At 39.2% G+C, this 23,886-nt stretch overlaps 1 protein-coding gene across 1 annotated transcript in view; it reads right to left on the reverse strand.

Annotated features, from left to right (window-relative positions):
* Window positions 1–23,886, reverse strand: part of DOCK2 (dedicator of cytokinesis 2) — a 146,778-nt gene that overhangs the window by 89,992 nt on the left and 32,900 nt on the right. Inside the window, exons 22-23 of the mRNA XM_083871665.1 lie at window positions 13,405–13,553; window positions 6,548–6,640 (exon numbers count right to left, since the gene is read on the reverse strand). Of these exons, the coding sequence (XP_083727791.1) occupies window positions 6,548–6,640; window positions 13,405–13,553 (242 nt within the window). The remainder of the gene's footprint in view (window positions 1–6,547; window positions 6,641–13,404; window positions 13,554–23,886) is intronic.

A 23,886-nucleotide genomic window follows, 5' to 3' on the forward strand; every position in this document is an offset into this window, starting at 1 on the left:
AGGGAAACCTAAATTGTTCAAACAAATTTCTCCTCAAAGGAGACAATTATAATTATTTCACATCCCCACTGAAATATTTTTGTTGCTGTCATCTAATATTGAACACCAAGCAAAAGAATTTCAGGTTAAGTTTAACTCTATCCTTTTCTTTGTTCATAATAAAAAGCCACCATTTAGAAGTTTCAGTCATTTAATGGACTTCTCTGAGAAGAACTGGGGAGCTGTAAAACAAGAGAATGCCACAGTAACTCTTGTCTTAAAGCCCTGCTCGAGCAAGGTCCAGTTCAGTGAATCTAAGCTGTGACTATCTCCAAAGACAAGAATCCTCAGCTCCTTGGGGAAGGCTGTTCCAGGGTTTTTTCCTAACATCCAATGTGATTTTCCTGCGTTCTGATGTGTGTCCATCACACCTTGCTCTGCCCAATCACTCCCGCAAGAAGAGCTCCATGGAGAATGAAACCTCTCTCCTGTCTTCACTCCCAAAAGACGGAACAGATCCAACTTCCATTGCCTCTCAGTTCTCATGGCAGCCACAGCCACCCTGTGCTGTCCCTCCAGTGGGTTGATGTCCTTCATGTTCCTGGAAGCCTAAAACTGGACACGATCCCTCAGAGGCCATCACACAATTGCTGGATAAAGAGGAATAACTATTTTGGCTATTGTCTTACTGAATCATTTGCCCATTGATTGATGCCCAGCTATCCATTTAAGACCTGTATTGCTGTACCAAAATATCCCAAGATTTTTTTTGCCTTAAGATGTAAATTAATATATGATAAATTGAACATAAAAATAATATTTAGTGAACTGATCTGTATTACACATACACAAAAAAATTATATATGCTGAAAAGATTTTATCAAATGTCAATGCAGCTACTTCTTTCCTCCAAAAATACTCAAGTTACCATTAGTACAAGGTGTGCCAATGGAACCCAACTTATGATTGGTGATCCTCTTATTTTATTCATGAAAACATGGTCACCTTTCATATGGGGGCAGGGGGGAAAAGTTTTTCCAAAGCAACTTGAGTGGAATGTACTGCAGACCTTTTCTTAGAAGTGGCCCTGGTTCAGGGTATTCCATAGATTAATCCCTGCATCTTATTTTTCTAAGTCATCCTGTATTAATTGTGCAATGTTAGTTTTAAATGTCTGTACACTTTTTGTACACTTCTGTGTTCCTTGAATTCTTAGGGTTAATTACACATTTGAAAATACATTAAAAACAATTTTGCACAGAAGAATTTTGTCTGGAGGAACTAATTTCTTTATAAAACAAATCTTTTAGAAGAAAGCATGCAATATGCCATGGCCTAATTTATCTAATTTCTGAAGGACTGACACTTAAAAACCATTTCCATGTTAATTTCAGTTAGCACAGAAATGACAGAAACAAAGCTGTTGTTATTTTAGAGGCTTTTCAGAAGGAAATTAACTTTTTACTAATGTATCTTTAGATGCCTCTAATGAGACAGAAAAGCTCTCCGATAAGAGGTTGTGGTTGTAAAAAAGGTAAGAATTCAATTACTCCATCAGAACACATCACTATGCTACACTCAAGTACAGGCACTGCTTGTGCTGCTGTGCCAACAGCATTCCTTTTCTGCATCAGTCTCTATAATTGATGCAGTGAATGATTTATTAGTGTATAAAAATAACATTTTAAGACCAATATCCCCTGTGGTAAAGTATAATAATAAGCAATACCAAGAGCTTTAACACTAGTAAAATCAGCAAGGTTTTTTCTGTATTGAACCCATTTTTAATAATTTACAATACAAAAGCAATCTTTTTGCCTTTCTTTTTGTGCTTGTCTTTTTGTTGACAAGCACAAAAAGTGCTCATTTTAAGCTATCTGATTTGGGGTTTGCCCACATAATGCATATGATGCCATCAATTTCTTTTCAAAGGCTCCAGTTCATTTAATTTAAACAAACCACAGCACTTTGGTTTACCACATAGCACCAACCAACTCCTGGGGTCAAGAGAACTATGCAAAACAGAAATATACCTTTTAGTTTGAGAAAGTCAAAGCAAAGGTAGTTACAGGTAAGGCTCTAAGTCTTTCTTATGACCTGAAGAAACACCAATATTCATACAAATCTGAAATACACCGATTTAAGTGATTACAGGTTTCATATTTTAACATCTGAGCTTGATGGGATTCAGAACAGTGATAGTAATTTTTAATCCTCAATCTCCCAGTCACAATTAGCTTCTGTTTTTCACATTCCTGGGTTGGTGGGTTTTGATTTCTCTCCCAGTCAGTAAAGTCTGGATCATCCATGTGTGGATATGAAATTCTCTTTGCCCTTGTCCCACAGAGCAGCAGGGAAGCACAGGAGGTTCCCAAGGCTCATCCATGCAGGAACATCCCCTTCTCTCTCAGCCTTCCCTCTGCCCAGGGTTTAACTCACCCCATTCAAGGCATCCTTTTTCCTTGACAGAAAATATGGAATTTCAGCGCTGTGAATGCACTTTCCTTCGGGAAGGCTGCAAGGAGTTTTTACCCCCAGCCATTCCCACAGTGCTTGACACTCAAAAGGGTTTCTACCTCAAACTTGAGAGAGAACATTGGAACAAAAGGCTTTTGTCCCACTAAAAGTAGTGGTGGGGAGGTGCCAGCTGTGGATACACCAAGAGCAGGAACAGGGTAACACTGCTTAGCTGCTGTTTTGTTTAGATTTTAAAATGTGCATATTTTGGCAACATAAAATAATTAAAATTTAAAGCTTTGTCACACAGAATTGGAAAATCTTGGCTATATGAAAATATAATATGAAAGCATTGGGGTTTTTTAAATTGTTTAATATTTAAAAAATATTTTAGTAATTAATTCCCATAGGAAATAAAAAAGTACCAGATACACACTACTCAGTTTATAGTGCAAAGATTGGAAGAGAAGTAGAAATTGGTAGACTGTTGGAAGATAGAAGTGCTGACTACAAAACACTTCTCTGGTTTACAAAATTAGAGCATAATTCCTAAAAACAGCTTCCAGAGCAGGAACGAAATGTTAGAAATATAAACATTTTTTAAAATAAAGTTGAAAAATAATCCACAACCCCCCCATAATTTGTCAAAAAACCCCACATCACAGCTACTTGGCAGCAATTGATTATGAAAATATCGTGGGCTTCTGAGAAATGTATATTTCAATGATATATGCTATATATAAAACACTGCACAGAATGTAGTGTATTCCAAAAATACTGTCTTTGAAATTGTTGTTTTATGGAGTCAAACAAACTTTCTTTAAGAATTAAAAATGTATGAATAAAATATAGATTTGTCTCCTGTACCAGCAGCTCATTTGGGCTTCTAATGGTTCTGTGCACTATAATGATGCTGCCAGCATAGACACACAACTCCCTAATGGCACTCAATCTCTAATGTAGGTTTTGTATATTTCTAGGCCCTTTAAATGTGATGTTATCTTTTGTGATAAAATGAGATGTTTTTATTAGGTTTCAGGAGTCAATTAATAAGAAACAATGCTTAGATTACAAAGGAAGGGAAGAGCTGTTCTTTGGGAAAAGAAAAATGAATGGAAAGCTAACAGGCATGTCTGGAATCATTCTGCAGCATTGTCAAGTAGAGCAAGGATGTCAATTTGAATACCAAACACAAAAGCTGCAGCTTTTAGTTAGACCATGAGTATAATTGAGCATTTCAAACTCTCCAAACATGGCAGCCCTGCAGAGTGTCTGTGGTCATTGTCTGCCTAGAGTTTGGCAAAGTTTTATTTGTACAGTACTATATATAAATGCTTTCTAACAACATCTCTGTTTAGCAGAGCTACACTTATTTCATCCTGTTAAACTGATACTTTGAGCAAAACCAAGTTTGGAAGTACTAAAGGAAACCTTTAAGGTGCATGTGGTGTATTTATGATATTTCTATTTACCTGACCAAGCCAAGACTGAAAACAAGTATTTCTGTGTTCTACATGGTTTACAAATTTGACTTCTATAATTCCTGTAGGAGGACTTCATTGCATGACAACGACCTTAACTAGAAGTCTAAATCTCATTAAGTACTCAAAGTAAAGTTTGACTAGCCAGTTTCAGACAATAAACTTGTCCTTCCTCATGAAAGTGTAGAAGCACTTCTACAACTACAAACAGTCAAGGTTTTGTGGTGTTTTAAGAGTGAAAACAACCAAGCAGCTGTTAAAGCCTTCAGCTGCTAAAACACCACAGTGAAGGCAAGAATGGCATTTAACTAAGTCTTCCCTGCAGTAGGTGCAGAGAGCCAAATTACCTTTCCACCACCACCTCCTTCTCCTGGGGAGATTATTTCTTTCTGAGCCTGACTCTTCTCAGTAATTACATGAACACAGCTCCCAGCAGGCACTTACCAGCTAAGCCCAAGGCAGAACCCTCCCTTTCCCTTTCCCTCTCCCTTCAAGTGACACCACAGCATGCAAAGATCCCGGCAGCTGCAAACCCAGATCTCTGCCAACAAGCTAAAGATTGTGAAAAGAGCACCTGAATATGAAAATTACCCTGCTTATCCCTGTCAGAAAGCAAAAAACTCCCTCGGGTTAATCAAATCCAGTTATCTGTCAGGTGCCAGGCATTTAAACTTGCAAGGAATTACAGGTCTTGTAAATTGTAACCATTGTTCATATCAGTATAAGTCAGTATTAGCATTAGTTTCCACAGCATTTTCAAGTTACAGTAAATTACACTGCAGAAGTTAATAAAAATACTTGCAATGTTCACGAACACAGCAACAGATCTAAAATCTAAAGAATAACCTTCTGTCCTCCTGGAAGTGATAGATTTAGCCCCATTTAAAATGTCACTTATATGTGTATAACCTCAGCTACACAGTCCAGCTGCAGAAATTCCACGTGTCCCACCTGTACTTGCAGAATTCACCACAATTTCAGCAACTTGAGCTCATCTAAGCATTCTCCAGGACATAATTCTTGATTATCTGCTTCATTTTGAAAAGATCAAGCATTCAGGTTTTCACAGCAAGTTTGACCCTCTCAAAATTGTTAAAGCAAACCTGAAAATTAACTTGGTGAACTAAAGTAGCACACAGAGCATGGAAAAAGCTTCTTTTACCATTTTTTTTCTGAATACAAAAGACTTTTGTTCCTTAAAAACAATTTATTTGCATGTAAAAGGCTATTCTGTTAAGAAGTGTTGCTTCAGCTGTAGAAAATGTAGTAAATTATTGGAATTCCACTTTGCAAACCTCTAAAATGCCCAATATACACATTTGCAGAGGTGCTCATGAACCTAATTAGAAGCAAGAGAGCCACATTTCAAAATTCACACTGAATTTGTTCTTTTCAGGTTAAAACAGGTGAAGAAATTACAGTAGAGGGGAGGTGGGGAAAAAAAAGGAACAGATTTTCCAAGCCATTTCAACTTACTGTAACCAGCTTATTTCCTACTGGTTTCCTAATGGATCTTTTATGCAGGATTAAAACAGCTCCATTTTGCTGTTTGTGGTATCCAGAAATACTCTTTAATAGACTGACTAGGTCAAGCACAACACTCATTTCATGCTTTCCTTGCACAGAGAACATTTTCCAGCACTCCTGAGAACTGAAAGGGTCACTGGTCTTCCTTCCAAAGCATTTCCTGTTGCGACCATGGATGAGCCCGAGGGTTCCACATGAACAGCCTGGAGCTCAGATAAACAGCCACAGAGATGGCTCAAACTTGCAGATGTACCACCAGGGAGTTCAAAGCAACCAGTGGCAAATATTTCCTCTGAGGAACTCAATTAGTCTCCTCAATTATTAGGAGGTTTTATTATTTGGAGCCTAATCATTAGGAGGCACACACACTCTGGCTGGCAATGATCTAAAACTGTTATTTTCCAGTAGAAATAAACAGGGAAACACAGGAGATTTTTAAAGGCACACAATGCACCTCTTGTGGCCAAAATCATCAAGTAAATGATGCTATGATTTTGTAGAATGAAATAAATCTCCAAAGACAAACTATTAAACACCATTTTCCCATAAGTGAACAGTCTGAGGGGCAAACTCCAAATTCCTGGTGAATTCCCTGCATTCTCAGAAATAGTCTAAATGCAGAGGAGCACTCAGGAGATGTGGACTTAAATCTGAAAAAATTGCAGAATCTGTCCTTGAATATAACTCTTAAGTCATGGAACCTCCACAAAAAAATCTCAGGTGAGTGTTTAGTGCCAGCACATGCCCAGATTTTTATTTTTAGTTTAACTCATACAGGTTCACTTTAGATTAGTAGAAATACTCTTTTCAATGTCTTAAACCATGTCCTTTATGCAGGTTTGTAAAACTTTCTTCATTTTTGCAAATATCAATTACTTTCTATTTATCATTTATTCTCTTAAAGAGTGTTCAAATCTTAAAACTACACTTCAAAAGACTGTGACTACGGTGTCACGGCTGAATGAAAAAAAGACTAAAGCTTGAGATTTTTAAATTTAAAAAAAAATTCACAAGGACTCCAGAAATTCTACATTTGCATTTTTTCAGGATAACGGGAATAAATGAGTTTCAAAGCATTGAAAATGCATTAAAATATTACTCACAATTAATGGATCTCGTCCCATTGTAATAACAGTTCTGTTCACTGTGCGTAGTAACTGCACCATTATTTCTTGAATATGGTGATAAGTTGAAGCCTGCAAATGAAAAAAAAGAGTCTTGATATTAAAATCATATCTCTTTGAAAAGTAAGAAGAAACCAATTATTTCCATTTTGACAGTTTGAGTTGTACAATATAGAAGCCCTATTGAAAGAGCAACACTAATTCTTCTTGCTCGCACTGCTCCTTAATTCCAGCAATTTCTGTGGAACACTCGAGTCCAATTTCAGTCCAATTTCAGCCCAATCCACTCCACAACTGGTTTTTGTTTCAAACAGTCACTTCTCATCTTTGACTCAAAGGACTCCTGTTCTCCCCCTAACTGAGCAGTCTGTAGCTTTACCCTGGCACAGTTAACTTGAGGCAAATTCTCTCACAGCTCTCCACGTCTGTCAGTGCTCTCAGGGCACCTGGAGCTCAGGAATATTCTTCAGTCACAAATCAGAGTTATTAAAGGAGAAAGTTGTCTTCATTTACCTGAGCTGCTCTGGGAGGGCACAAACTCGACATGGTTGGCCCAAGGCTTCAGGCTCTTGTTGCCTAAAGGACATCTGATTATTTATTGTAAAACCCTGAGCAAATGGAAATGACCTCCTGTTCACCAGTTACACTGACCTTACTTTGATCACTCAACAACTTGGGAAACCAGCATGCAACAGGAAAGAAAAAGTTTAAACAAATCTCTAGTAGAAAAGGATATTTAGCTTACACCAAGACCTTCATTTATGTCAGAGATAGCATGGAAAGCACACCACAATCACAGAGGCCATGGAAGGTTCTCAATAATGCTTTAGGTAGCTGAGCCTCAGTACAATCCCAGGAGAAACTGCTCCAGGTTCTGGTTTTCCTATGAGTCAGCCAAAGTCTTCTCCTTCTTTCTTCTCCTATTCTGATTGCTCTGGATCAGGGCACATACCTCGAAACAGGGACCTTCCTCATATCTGGCAATTTATTTACTATTACCATTTATCCTCCTGTATCCTTTTACAATGACACATACAAATTTAAGTGATCTCACCTGCCACAGCATTTAAGAAGTTATATTCTAAAAATGAACAATGTAGTCACAGAATAATTTGTGTTTGGAGTTTTCTTCTTTAAATTTTCACTTTCTCTGGTACAGTCCTATGTTTATAACACAACTACACTTGAGAGTGGCTGCACAGAAGACACATCTGTTGTTTTTATATCATTGTTTACCACTATAATTTTAAAAATATTATCAACAGCCAAAACTGATAAACTATAGAGTAGCTCCTAGCACAGGGATGTAATTTATTCATTAGTTTCCTTTTTTTTTAATTCAAAGATGAGGGCTCATATAATGTAAGTTCACTTTCACATTTCAGTATGTGCTATACCATAATTAGTAACAGTTCAGAACATTGCATAATGAGTTTTAACATTTAGCCCTGACTCCATCATTAAAGATGAGCTCTATTCTTAATTCACGAGTAGCACAAACCTCTCCTGGAAAAACTGTTACATATGCTCAAGCACACAAAGGTTATTTTCTGCTAGACCTTTGAATTTTCAGAGAAACATTAGCAAATGAAATAAAATGGCCTCCCTATGAAACTGAGACTCCCTTTCTTCTTGATATTCTAAGAAACAATTAGGCATTCAATACTGACATTGTTAAATTAACAAAAATTGTTCTCACACATTGCCAATACACGAGAGTTCAGCTTTTATCTTACAGCTTCTAGCTTTAGAAGACAGTCTAACAACCAACTGCATCGTGTTTTTCAGATCATATTGCTCTCCACAAGGATGACATGGGAAAACCCACCATCATTTGGCTTCAGTCCATTGATAAAGCATAAGATTTTTTAGGAGCTAACTTAGCTACTTTTATCACAAATAAATGTTCCCTTGGAAAATGTTAATTATATAATTCCATTTAATTAAATGTGGTGATCAAAAATGTTTGTCTTCCCTGTTGAAAAGGTTTGCCAAGGCATGGAACAACCAGAGTTTATGCTCTGCAGGCAGGTCAGCAGGAGGGAGTGTTCCCACAGAACTCAAACACCTTCAGGTTCCTTGCTGGGCTGGACGGTACAAATTGGTACACAGATTCATTAATAGAAAATCCAAACCAAACAAAATTTCACTCTCTTTCAAGACTATCAACATGGGGTAAAAGCAGACAGTGTTTGATTTACCTTTCATCTTCTATTTTAAACTGCTACAGTATTGGGACAGAAAAAGCAATTATGTTGATTCAGAGTTAACCCTGCACTTCAGATTTTGATGGAGTGTTCATTTATTTGGACAGTGGCAAACAGGGACTCACTGAATGGCTGCTGGAGAATTACATTACACAACCTGTACTTGAGACATCCACTTGTAAACACTTCTGTCAATTCATTTCAGCTGTCCCTGCCCTGTCCCAAAAACCCAAACCCAGCTCTTCCCTTATCCCTGGCGTAGGGCTCAGTGAGAAGTACAGCAGGCCTTTGCACTGTGCAAGCACTGTGCAAGAAATGACTAAAATTTCATTGCTGCATTTTCACACTGGTCTGGTCACAAATCTGAACCATGGCACTGTATGGGCAGCCACAGAGGAAATGAGCCCTGCACCAACCAGATCCTGTGTGCTCACTCTCTGGTGCACCCAGTGCTGTAACTTGCATTCCTTCTTTGACACACATACCAATAAAGGCATATAAAAAAGGATAACAATTCTTTTTAAACTATAACTCATAATCCTGCATTGTTCTGGCTGAAAAGTCTCCACAAAACACCTTAAGGTAATTGGCCCTGAAAAAACATGCAGAATTCCTGACTACATTCTTTTGAAATTCTCTTTTGCTAAAGCCTTAAGATCTGCCATAAGTTAGGGAAATGCTTAAAAAATTTCTTTACAATTCTAAAATGCTTCCAGGCTTGTTTGCCTGTGTTTGTTAAACAGATTAAAATGCAACTGCTGCCAATTACTGACACAGCACAGAACAGGAAAAGATTGTTCATCTCTCTTGCACTAACAGTCTTAACTAAGATTTCACTGTAGATTCCAAGAGAAAGCATTAACCATTACATTTAATATTGTAAGCACGATAAATAAAAAACTGTTTTGATTCAATAAACATTAAAACAGCCTATATGACTGATTAGAGACAGTCACCTCATGAAGGACTGCCAGATTGCATGAAACAAAGTGTTGTGAAGAGAGAAAAGAGAAGTGTTTAATTAAAACAGAAAACAAAAAAATCACTGATTCCACCATGACCTTCATCAGTGAATTACTTGCAGTTCTGAGATTTAACTGTATTTCACAGGTGCTTGAAGCACAATCTCAAGCTACGAAGCTAATTTCAGACATGATTAAGTCAAAACAATGCCATTTATATCCAAAAGTTGTTTGCTGGAGAGGAATCTTAAACTCAAACTTCAGCATCTCACTGAGATGCCCAACAGTGACTGTTTAGTAATAAAAATAAACACACAAACACTACACAAAACAGAGATTTTAACAACACACTGGCTACCTGCAGAACCCAGCAGCGAGGCAGCAGCTGAAGGAAACTGCATTTGAACACAAGGATCTGATGATTCCCATGTTCCCACTCGCTAAGCAATGTGAGGCAAAACAGTAGAGCAGAGCTGGTAATATCAAAATATCCTTTTTCCTTTGACAAAGAAAATGCATTCTTCAAAAATTCTTTAACAACTTCAAAGATCATTTCAGAGTATAAATTTTCACCACATGAAACAGAACATCTACCACTGTTTTTTCTTCCCTGTCCTCTGTGTGTGTTCTATTTCTGGCGACGTTCGCAGAATAAACGCATTGCAAAAATATCAAAGTTCAGTTTCCAAAAAGTTCTGAATACTAGTCTGAAAGCAGGTTTCTCTACTGAGACGGGAAAAACAGAAGAAATAGGGACAAGACATGTGTGTTATTAATATTGTAACGTGATCCAGTTCTGACCCATCCATTTAGGATGGACATTGAGTGCTGTGTCCAGCTCTGGCCCCTCAGTTTAGGATGGACATTGGGTGCTGTGTCCAGTTCTGGGTGTCTCAGTTTAGGAAGGACATTCAGACCCTTGAGCACATCCAGAGGAGGGAACAAGGCTGGTGAGGGGCTAGGAACACAAACTCTGTGAGGAACGACTGAGGGAGCTGGAGGTGTTTAGCCTGGAGAAAAGGAGACTCAGAGGTGACCTCATCACTCTCTACAACTCCCTGAAAGGTGGCTGTGCTCAGGTGGGGTTGGTCTCTTTCTCCAGGCAGCACTGACAGAAGGAGAGGACACAGCCTCAAGCTGCACCAAGGGAAATATAGGTTGGCTATCAGGAAAAAGCTCTTAATGGAAAAAGTGATAAAGTACTGGAATGGTCTGCCCGGGGAGGTGGTGGAGACACCATCCTCGGATGTGTTTAAGGAAATATTGGATGTGGTGCCATCCAGTATTCCATGTGTGAAATACCACTGGGTGCCACGGTTTAGTTGAGGTGTTAGGGCTGGGTTGGACTCGATGATCTTGAAGGTCTCTTCCAACCTACACATTCTGTGAATTCTGTGAATTGGGCTACTAAAGGCTGAAGCTTTCTCCTCCAGCAGGTCAAACCATCCACTTTCTTAGAAAGGGGCTAGGAAATGCAGAGGATGAATTGCTGAATAGAAAACTGCATTAATCTTAGGGTTCAAGTGTAATCCCCACTGAAAGAATTTGGTTAATTACCAAACCAACTGTCTGGATCTAGATCACACTGAATAAGGGCATCCTGAAGGATTCTGTCCAAACAGTAACTCAGCCATATGTGAACCCTTTCACTTGTCTATGCGTTACAAAGCATTTACTGCTGCAAGGCAAATACAGCCCTGAAACAAGATTTCTCACTTTAGCTGGAAAATGAACATGTGTTACACTCCAGAGAAATCTATAGTGCCTCTTAAAGACAAATGACTGTGTGATCCCTGGATGCTGCTGTGTTCCCTTCCTTTGGCCCTTTTTCCTCCTTCAGATAAGTCATCTCAATAGAAGATTTTCAGTACTGAAGTAGGATCAGTGTTTGGTTAAAAAAATGAGATAACAATCTATGGATTCCTCTGTCAAGGAAGGAAAAAGCTATGAGTGATGGCCACACATTTGCTGTTGTGGTACATAGCCCAGTGTTACAGATAATGACACATATTAATGTATTCTAAAATCCATATTTTCTCTGAGCAGCAGTTGTACTGCCAGGGGCAGGCCAGGGTAAGGACTTTCTGCAACAGAAGCATCTGGTTCTTTTGTTGACATCCCAACTATTCTACAATATTTCTTAGGAATATGATGCCTCTAGAGGGCTCAGCATGTTCTGATACCACTGTTGGATTTAAACTTACCCCAAGGGGCTTTTCTCCTTATATCAGAAATTTATCAGTATTCACTGCGAGCACAATCTGTAGATAAGTGTGACCTGCACATCTCACAGAGAATCTCCTCCTTGAATGAAACTTGCAGAAATGCCACTTCTGTTGAACAAATGTCAATATACTTTTTTTTTTTTTTTTAATGCACGTGTTTTAAATTTTCAGCAATTCTTCTGCTGTTCTGTATAATGTTCTCACTCAAACAAAGATGAGCTACAAACCCATATTTTCAGTAGGCTTTAATGAGTCTTTTACATGTCAGCAACTGCTGCTATGGACAGCAACTGTTAAATTCAAAAATAAACTTTATTTATGTGGTACACACATAGAAAGTACTATCTTGCTTTACAATTGTGTTTTACCTTTTAAAGGATACAGAAACAAGACCAGTTACTTTGCATTATAGCCTCATGAGATGATAACTTCCATTTTTGCCCTATCATGCTTTCACCATTTATCTTAAGAATTACATTTCAAATTCAAATGTTCCAATATTTCTTTTCTATCCCCTTGGATCAATCCCTCCTGAACTGCTTAAGCCTAAACCAATGAGGCAAATAGCTCATAATATACATGGAAAGATTGCCCTGTGCAAACTGAAAAGCCTCCGCAGTATCAAAGATTTTTATGAAATCAAGATATATGCTGTACTGATTTCATTTACTAGGAAATGATCCAAGGAGCCACAGTGAAAAACTCCTAAAATGATAACTTGCCTTAATCCAAAGTCTGCAAAGTTTGAACACGTGTCAGAAAAACTATAGTTGAGGAAAAGTCAGCCCATATTCACGGGTTAAGGAAATTACAGCTTTCTTAATGTAATCAATTATGATGTTTTCCCAGAATAAATTCCTCAAATTATTGAGAAGCTTCATTGAATAATCTCCTGCTCATTAAAAAGTGAGGGACTAAAAAGTCAATTCAACATTCTCTCAAATGAGGAAAAATTTCAGTGTTCCAAAATTTCAGAAATCTGATAAAGAAAGTACAGTGTCCAAGTGAAATATAGTAAAGAGTAATCTGTTTTACCCAGACATTGCTGAAAGCAGAAACCATGTCCTAAAAAAAGCGCATTTGTTTCAGAAACTACAGGGTTTTTATGAAGGGAGCAAACTGAAATTTGAAATTTATTCTGTATAATTAAAATAATAATAGAATGATTGAAAAGTTGTGGTCAGAAGGGACCTTGCAAGGTCATGTAGCCCAACCCCCTGCAATGAGCAGGACATCTTCACCTGGATCAGGTTACTCAGGAGTCAGTATTCATCTTTAATACTTCAACTGCCCTCTGGTTTATGAAAAATAGGAGGAAAGTTCAATTTGCCACTGACTTGTACTAAATATTTGAAAGAGATTAATCATCATCAATAATTTACTTCCTAATCAGCTCAGGCTTTCTACAGACTTGGGCTCTCTACACCATCATCAATACTCACAGGGTCTTGACAGCTCAGAACCTCCAGGATGCTGTGAAGTAATTCAACACAGTACTTCCTCTCCTGGACCTGGAGCTGCTGATCCTCCTTCTGTTCCAGTAATTCCCTCAGCTCTTTTGTAATCACAGGAAGCAGAATGTCTCTGCATTCTGAAAGAAAGAAAATTATCTTAACAACACATATGACTGAAATACTGTGTGCAAAGAAACCCTTCCCAAAGAGTGAAACATGATATGCTTTCACAGTCCCAATGTGGAATTGTTGATTTTCCAATCATGCCTCAGGGATATTCCAAACTTGTCTGGTATTCTCATGAGTGAACAGTATTTTCATATATCAAAACCAAAAGTTCCTGATAAAAATAATTTTCTTCAGTTGAATTCTGAAGGCGGTTCAGCTTATATCAAACACTTGAGGACAAATTACTCACTTACATACAAAGCATCTTGAAATTAATTGTGTTTAAGCAATGACAGGATTTTAATGTAATTACTGTGCTTATTACTTATTTATTACTGTATTTATTAACTTATTTCTGAAAATAAGACTCAAATAGCAGAACAGAAGTATGTGCATAATTTTTGAAACATATCTTCTAAAGGCACATAAAAGAATGCAGATAAAGAAAAGACTAATGAAAGGCCTATCGAGCCTGTGATAGTGAGAGCTGTGCATACATTCATCCTTATTTAAATTTAAGGAAGCTGACACAAATAGGAAGTTACATTCCAATCTCACATGTACATTGACTTTTTAAGAGAGAGGTGCTTATAGGAAATGTCAGGAGTACAACATACACAAATTCGAAATATCTGTAATGAGAGCACTATCTATCCGGGAATTAAAAAAATATACATACTTTGTTTTAAGAGTGATTTAGAGCACCTGGACACACAGTGCACTCACTCCCTGATAAACAAGTGCAGGATGAGACATGGTGGAATTTTATCTAATGTGATTTAAAACAAGTCAGGGACTCAGAATCCCCCCAGAAGAAGGGAAGGGAAGGGAAGGGAAGGGAAGGGAAGGGAAGGGAAGGGAAGGGAAGGGAAGGGAAGGGAAGGGAAGGGAAGGGAAGGGAAGGGAAGGGAAGGGAAGGGAAGGGAAGGGAAGGGAAGGGAAGGGAAGGGAAGATTATAACTGTCTGGATTTTGCAGATTATTCTCATTTGAAGCAGCAGCTCAAAGCTACATGAAGCCAAGAGCTTTCAATCATGTCTGAAGAGCAGCATAATCTCTTGCCTCAGAAAGTAACTATTAGTACCTATTTCTGTAACACTTACTCCAAGCTACAAGACAAATCTAACCTAATAACTAAATTACAAACTCAACAGTAAGACAGCAGTTAAAGAACACATATCAACACAAGATCTGTTTGAACAGCAATGTAAAAATGAATTTCCCACAACCTACAGCTCCTTTATGTGCCCAGTTCTGCACAGACACGCTGCCTGCACTCCCTGCAGGCCACAGACACCCCTGTGCAGCAGAAAGCAAAGGGCTGCACTGACAAAACACAGAGCGGAGCCCAGCAGCAGGGGATACCAACACTCCTAAAGCACTTCTCTGGGGATTTGTGTTCATGGACGCAGAGAACACCTCCCTCCAGAAGTTAGGACTGGCAGCTTTGTGGTCACCAGCTGCAGACAACAAATGTTATAAGTTTTCTGAAATTGAGATGTCATTCAGTACCTAGCAAACATTTTCTTGATTCGCTCATATGAACCACTTCTAACTAATTGTAAATGCAACAAATGCAGTGCTGTTTGCTTAGGCCAAAACTAAACCAAAGAAACATCATTAGCAACAAATAAGTTACATGCAATACCTAAAATACTTGCTGAAATGTGACAAGACCTTTTAAATAAAGGGTTTATATATTCAGTAAGCAAGTAAGTGCAAGTTATAAAAGAGATTATTAGCTTGCTACTTTTAAAAAAGCTAGTAAACAAACTTAAGTTCTGTTTTCCCTATTATCTGTGGAAACTGTCCTTTAACAGTCTAAGGTTATCCAGGGGGGAAACAGCTCCTAGTACAATCAGTTCAAAATTTATTCATCAATATTCTGACCACTTTAAAAATATTTAAGCTCTATTTTGGATACAACACTTATTGCTAACCAAGTTCCATTTCATGCTGCTTAGCAGAAGGACCATAAGTGTAAGAGCCTTACTGAAAGATTTAACACATTTGAAAGTGGATCAGATGAAATAAAAAAATGGGCTCACAAGCCAAGCAAGCAGTTCAGGCTGGATGTGAGGAAAAACCTCTTTCTCCCAGGGACAGCCAGGCAGTAAAATGAACAGGTTGCAGAGTCTCTGTCCTGGAACAACCTGGTCTGACCTCAGAGCTGACCACATGCTGAGCTGGAGGTTGGACTGGACCCATTCCCAGATTCCTTCCAAGTATTCTTCAACTATTCTACGATCCTTGATTGCCAAAACTGCTAATCAGCGCTAGTGTGGCAGGGGATTGGTGCACTGCAAATGACCAGTTTGTAATGCTTGGGAACTGAACAGAGAAGACAATGATAGTAAGTGCCACAACACAGCAGGAAATTCACAGGAGATTCTGGATCTCTGTAAAATGAGACTGTCAGAAAGTTAGGAACAAAGTTACATATATGCCTCTGTACATAAATAGTGACATTTTTGGGGCTTGCCATTTTTTAAACCATGGACTCAAACATCAAGGTGTCCTGTATCAGAAGAGATGATATCAAACTCACTACTCTAAAGACAGATAGGAGAAAACCATTTCTTGTCATTTTAATCCCTACCACTTGCCCAGCATCTGCAGTGAGACATAAAATCTGTTTCACATATATTTAACCTGTATGGAAATACACATATAGTAAAATTTCTCTTTTCTGGTCTCCACTCTGCTCCATCCCTGTGTTCCTTTCCAGATTCTCTGTGTGCAGGATCTGTCGAAGGGATGATTCAGCACCAGCTAAACCCCACGTTTCTCTCTAGCTTTGTGGATTCCATGCACCAAGCAAACCCTTGGCAGTAAAACTCAGCTGCATCCCTCTCCCTCCCTGTCTGCAGTTACAGCAGAGTTCTACCTATGGCAGCACTTTGTGCCACAAGTTCTCTGCTCTCAACCTGCTCTATATAAATTACACTTTGAATAAGGATTCATAACTCACTCTAGCAATCTGCAGCAGACACAGTAACAGCTACAGCTAATACAACATGAAGATGAACATATTTAGACAAACACATTCAACTTTAACTAATCTGCAATGACACATAGAAATACAGATTCCAAATCAACAGCATGTGAGAAATTCAGCTGGCAACTCTTTCCCTATAACGCCCATACTTAAAAAATGATGCCTTGAAAACACTTCCACTTCAAAAAGCATCAGTAGGGAGTGCTATGCTAACAGGCTGTTCACAGCAGCAAAGTTCAAAGTCACATCACATTACATGACATCTCAGCCACTTTTCAGCTCTCACAAAGATGGAAGGCTCTTTGCACATTCCAGTTTGAGCTCTGCTAGGATAAACATACTTATCACTCTCACTCCTTCAAAATAATATGCAGCTAAATTTTAAGCCATTAGATGTCCCTTTGAACTGTCTGACAGTTACCAAATACAAAAATTCCTCTGGGGTAGCTTTCAAAGTTACCAGGAGCAGCTGGATAATAAAGCCTATACCTAATGAGCTTTATTTCAAAAGCAAAGTAAGAGACTAAACTGAACAGAGTCATTGATCAAGAGAAATCCTGTCTTCTAGATAAAGTACATTTTTAATTTGTCCTCATATAGAAAATAAAGCCCTAGGATTTGAGGTAGGTGTTATGGGCACATTAATCACCAAATTACATCTGACTTCACACACCAGTGATACCCATTTGATCAATAATCAGGAAGTATAGACAAGATATAACTAACAAGTTGCACCACACACCTTAAAGAGGAGTGGAAGTGAAGTATATTGAATTTAAAACTTCTCTAAACCAGCCTTCAGTGGTCACTTAAAGCTTCCTACCAAAATGCAAAATGCCTGCTGCTGTCTATAACTCATTTAAACACCACACAGATGCATTTTGGTGAAAGAATCAAGTCTTTGGCATAATTTATCTCACATATAGACCCATTCCATGCTTTTTCAACATGGAGAAACAAGGCTTCTTGCATAGACCAAATTTTCTTATTGTACTGAGAGAACAGCTGAAGCAGAAGGTACAATTGGTGTCCTCCAGTTTTTAGAGCTAATTGCTCTGCAAGCTTCAGTAATCCCAGTTGTACTGGGCAATATAAATCAAGATTGGATCCATATTTGATACATACAGAATCTCTTAAAAGGACTTAACATATGCAGGTGATCAATTATTTACAGGGCATTTTCAGACGTGAACAATGTTGAAGTGTGAAGCTACATGGAAATTCAAAGGTTGATTAACTGTTCTTAGCTGTATTGTTTCCTTCCTTTTAAAAAAAAAAATCAAACTTGTCATTGATACTAATATGAAAAAACCCAATAGATTTTAGCAAGAATTTTTTTTGGTGTTAATTAGTTTGGTTAATATTGATGCTTTATGTCTATATTTTTAACTGGCTGCAAGATAAACTCAACTTTTTGATTATGCAGAATTACTTAATTTTGTAATGCACTACTTAATTTTGTAATGCACTTCTAGAACATTATTCATAAATAGAAGAAAAGGAAAAACTAATTAGGTTTTAGAAGGCCCCAACCAGATAAAATCATGCCATATGAGGATGAACTTCCAAGCTATTGTGAAAAGCACATACAATCAAAGCAACTGAAAAAGATTGGTATTTGTATCAAGGAGGGCCTGATCTCAGCCTGAGCCTGCAGGTGGACTGGAGTAAACATAAACCTGTAGTTGTTTCTTTGTATCTGTGAAAACCAGTTAAAACTATTTCACTAGAACATTACATAAAGTATGAAATCCTTGTACTATCTTGGGACACAGAAAAGTTTATTGAACCAGTAAATGAAGTTCTGATTATAATACTAAGATATCACTGCACAAGCTGTGTAAGGAAAATGAGCCAAGTGCTTGTTTAAACATCAGCAATTCACTGGCCTGGGAAAAAGAGAAAAAAATTAAGAAAATTACAGAAGACTGTAATTAAAAAAACAGCTAAAGTAAAACTTTATGTTGTAATTGATGATTTAGACTCATCACTGGATATGCCCCCCAAGCAAGGCTGCAGATGGCAGTGACTTGGGCAGGAGTGACCCCTGCCAGAGGGCAGGAAGGCTCTGCAGAGGGGCCTGGCCAGGCTGGGTGGATGGAGGAGGGTGAGCTGAGGTGAAGTGGCAGGTCCTGAGCTCTGGGCAGAAAGGGACCTGAGGCTGCTGCCTGACAGCAGCTCAACAGGAGCCAGGTGGGCAAGGGGCACCTGGACTGTCCCAGCACTGCTGTGGCAGCAGGAGCAGGGCAGTGACTGTCCCCTGTGCTGTCCCAGCACTGCTGTGGCAGCAGGAGCAGGGCAGTGACTGTCCCCTGTGCTGGGCACTGCTGTGGCAGCAGGAGCAGGGCAGTGACTGTCCCCTGTGCTGTCCCAGCACTGCTGTGGCAGCAGCAGTAGGGCAGTGACTGTCCCCTGTGCTGTCCCAGCACTGCTGTGGCAGCAGGAGCAGGGCAGTGACTGTCCCCTGTGCTGTCCCAGCACTGCTGTGGCAGCAGGAGCAGGGCAGTGACTGTCCTCTGTGCTGTCCCAGCACTGCTGTGGCAGCAGGAGCAGGGCAGTGACTGTCCCCTGTGCTGTCCCAGCACTGCTGTGGCAGCAGCAGTAGAGCAGTGACTGTCCCCTGTGCTGTCCCAGCACTGCTGTGGCAGCAGGAGCAGGGCAGTGACTGTCCCCTGTGCTGTCCCAGCACTGCTGTGGCAGCAGGAGCAGGGCAGTGACTGTTCCCTGTGCTGGGCACTCTCAGGCCACACCTTGAGGGCTCTGCCCAGTCCTGGGGCTCTCAGGCAAGAAAGGCACTGAGGGGCTGGAACAAGGCCAGGGAAGGGAACAGAGCTGGGGAAGGGGCTCAGCCTGATGGGGAGTGGCTGAGGGGGGTGCTTAGCCTGGAGAAAAGAAGGCTCAGGTGGGACCTCCTTCCTCTACAACTTCCTGAGAGGAAGAGTGTAGGAGGATGTTGCTCTCTCAAGCAGCAAGAGATAAATAGAAACAGTCTCAGGGCTTGTCCAGTCCTGGCACAGCTGCCCAGGGCACTGATGGAGTCACAACCCCTGGGGAGATTTAAAAGATGTCTGGATGTGTCGGGACATGGTTTAGTGGCAGACTTGGCAGGGTTAGGTTTACGGTTGGATTCATTCTTACGGGTCTTTTCCAACCTAAACAAATCTCTAAGCCTGTGATGAAGCAATTCACATTCTCACACCTCCTTCCATGCCCCAAGAAAGCTCAAGACAGACGAGGGAGAGACATGGAGGGGGTCGATGCCTATTTAAATACCAGCTGCTTTCTTTTCTGCTTGATAAATAATGTAAGAACATTGCCAACGACATCTATTCTTCTTTAATGTTCAAAAGCATGAAAAAGCTCAAGTGTTCTGACTGTTTTTATTCTAGCTGCCCCAAACTTTATTTGAACACATAAAACATGAACATATTGTTTGAGCATCTTGCATTTTCTTCATCAAGGTCTGTCAAAAGATTTAGTATTATGTGTATTCATCAATCTCAAATTCCAACACAATTCTTGGAGATGTTCCCTGGCAGCACCTTCCTGAATAAGGACAGGTAGATTCATTGTTGTCCAAGATTAGGCAGTTACATTTTCTATTTTGGGTTTGGTTGGGTTTTTTAACCCTTCTATTCACCTTATTCCCTTCGGAAGATACCTAATGATTTCTTATGTAGCAGGTAAATGAAATTCAAACTCTTAAGTCATTAATGCAATCATGGCATTAAAAAAGACATTTGGGTCTCCTTCAGCAAAAACCACTGATGGGTTTCATTCCTGACTGCCTCATATGTGCAGCCAAAATGGTAATAAAGATTTAACACCACTTTTGTCTCCCTTAGGAAACACTACTCTTGATTCCCTGGCATGCCTGTAGTCATATCCATCTGTTAGGATGGCTTCATGCCCACTTAAAAACTGGCATGCCAATTTAATAAGGACATAGGTGTCATCTGAGCACAGATTTAGAACAAAGCCTTAAAAATAAAGCCAGTGAACAACATTCTTTCAATGAGGTGAGACTTCTGACGGCAGCTCAATTAAAACATTGTGCTTCTTCACAAAGGACATCTGTTCACAACTGCAGCAATCTACCTGTTAAAAGTCTTTCCTCTTTGTTATTTGCAATTTAACCCTTTGCTTTACCGGGAAGCCCCGAGGTAATTATTTTAAAATGGTCTATTTTCCATTAATTGTTAAATCTAAATTAGAATTTCACAGCTTGGATAAGAGCCACAGAAAGGAAGGTACCGTAGGTCACTTACAGATTGTGATAGCACTGCAAGATGCAAATTCTCTGTCTCCTGGACTCTAAGAGGAACACGAAGGAAGGAGAAGCCGAGGGATTCTGTGAGGCAGCTGCTGGCAGTTCAGGGCCAGCAGGAGAGGCAGGACACAGAGCAGGCACAGCACCCACAGCCCCAGCACAGCACTGACCCCAGGAGAGGCTGCACAAGCCTCCAGCTCCCAGGTGTGTGTTCAGGTGTCTCCCCTTCTGAGGGGGCTGGGTGATGCCAGGGCAGGCAGAACTTCCAACATTCCAACACAACCCTGCTCTAGCTAGGACAGTATTTCCAGCTCTTGGTGCCTTTTCCAGCTGGCAGCCACTGCAGTCTGCCAGTCTGCAGCACAGCCCTGTCAGCACATCCTCTCTGGCAGATTTAGATCTTTAAGGCCCCTTCCAACCCAGGCCATCCATGATTTTGTGACTTTTGATGAATTCTAATTCTCACGTTTCTTCATTTAATTTTACTGACACCAAATATCTGTCATTATCAACTGCTTTCATACATTTTTGATCTCTTTTCTATTTGAAGTAATGGTAAACCACATTTTACATATACATCTATAAGTTCGTTGTTAAAACTAGTTCACCTGACTTGATTTCCCTCCACATAACAAGATTTTTAAAAAATGTAACTACAAAAATGCCATAATGGGTCAAGTCTAACAAACAGTACCAGTTGCAATATCAAGCATGTCTCCTACTTGTCCATAAACACAAGTAAAGGCTTTAATCTACATATGTTCATCACAAATGTATGCAGATAAATACCTACAGATATGTTCATGCCACACTCATCTATATCAAAACATTGCAGCAATAGAAGTGGCAAAAGATGAATATTTGAAATACATGACTTGAAGTGATGTTTTAGAGGTACCCCTGAAAAACTCCCCAGTAAATAAAAAAGCTAAATACAAAATTCAAGACTGAATCTACGGGATAGACTGGGTTTCTATACAGAACCTTTTCAAAGGAATTTATGAACAGTGACTAATTTCAATTTTTTCCCAGTAGCTAAAAACAGCAGAGTCACATGGGTTGACAATCTCCAAGTATGTTTAAAATGTTGAGAAGTTGTGTTGAACACAGGGAAGGGAAAAAAAATCACAGAAAATTCCCACAAATCCCCAAAAATTTATCTTAAGAATTCTTGTCAATAGGAACCAGATTGTAAGATTGTAGTAACAGAAGTCAGTATCTGTAACTTAATTCTGCCCATAATAATTAAACTGAAAGATGCTCAATCAGAAATTACTTCTCCTTCTGCTTTTTTCCTCAATCCTGAAGGTAAAAACAATACACTATATCAACACAAACAAGCAACAATATTCAATTTGTGAAATGAAGCAAAGTATTTTGCAGGTAAAACTCAATAATGCACAGGCGTGTTAGGAAATCAGTGTGATTATGGGTGTGTGCAAATACTTCTCTTATTTAAACAGTAATAGAATAGAAAGAGTTCTTCAGGGAGAAAAAAAAATAAATAAATTGCTACAGTCTCAGCATTTCTTCTGGCATCTGGCAAATTAACCCCTGGTGCTAACATATGTCTCTTGCTGCTGTTCTTCCAAGATCAGCAAGTGGTTTGCATATGGTGAACATGCAGCAGCCCCAGCGAGCACAGAGCCTGCATTTCCAGCCCAGACACCAACTCCATTCCCACCCTGCCAGTGACCATCTGTGCCCTACTTAGAGCTCCTGCTCTTTGGGGTGATCTCTGAGTTCTGCTGCAGCACAAACCCCTCTCCAGGGCTGGACCACGAGGGAACACAATGTCCAAAGCACCACGACCAAAACATACACATTTCATCATGTGTTGAGGCACTTTATACTCATTTCACACCAATAAAAACCAGTTCTCTCAAGGCTACTCCCTTACAGGTTTCAGCATAATGTCAGTGAATATTCCAGGCCCAGCTAAGAATAAGCGTCTAGCTCCAAATATTATAAACTCAGCAACACTAACTACAATAAAACTCTGTGTGATTTATGAACAGCTATATCTTAATTTGTTATTTTCTCAGAAACAGAAAGATGGTGGGGGAATTTTGGCAATAAGTTTCCTAAAAATAAACAAATGAAAAGTAACTCCTGAAAAATAGTTTTACACAGAAATTAAGCAATACTAAGAAAACTTTTTCACAGCAGGGAGAGAATAATCCATTACATCCTGCTAAACAGAGTGACAGATTTGACAGGAGACAGTTTCTTACATCATAAAAGACTCTAAAATCCCATTAGAAGTGCTCATATGAGACAAGGCAATCATTTCTTTCACTCTGATATTTTAAAATAATAAAATATCAAATAATCTAAAAGACAAGTGTCAAAAAATAAGCAGATTTCTTGTCCTCTGACCAAAAAGGACTTAATATTTTTCAAGACAAAACTGCATGAAAGTCTGCTCACACACCCTGTTAGAACATTCCTAAATGCTACAGTGAAAGTGCACAGGCAGTGGAAAGCATCCATCATCCTCCCCTCAGCCCCTCAAATACCTGCAGCCCCATAACCTCTCCAAGCTGTGTTACAGTTACAGAGTGGGAACAAGAAATCAATGCCTCTACAAAAAATTGGCAATGTAATTTAAAGGCTTCCAAAAGTGCTTTAGTGCTGCAAGGCCTTTGAAGATCAATTGCAGCAGAGGTGCATGGGACCATTTCCTATCTGAGGAAAGCACTCCACGAGTCTACAGTGGAAATTTTGAATGTCTGAGAATACAGAGCAATAAATTCAGTTTACTCTTAAGGTTTCCAACTTCAGGTTCACTTATTTAATAAAGGCAAATTTCACTGGTTTTAGAAAGTTTTTTTGGAAACACTTTCCCATGTTTTCACAAGTCTGCTTCTTTATAAAATGCTGTGAAGATCAATGGGTCAAAGAATAGAACTGCCAGATACGCAATCCAATTGAATTATAAAGATAATACCTCTGGGAATGGATGTAAATTAATTGAACAATTGCAATGAACTACCTGGAAAGAGACTAAAGTCTGGAGGAAAAATGGATAATCT

This window comes from Zosterops lateralis, assembly GCF_965231275.1.
Source record: "Zosterops lateralis genome assembly, chromosome: 14".
NCBI lineage: Eukaryota > Metazoa > Chordata > Aves > Passeriformes > Zosteropidae > Zosterops > Zosterops lateralis.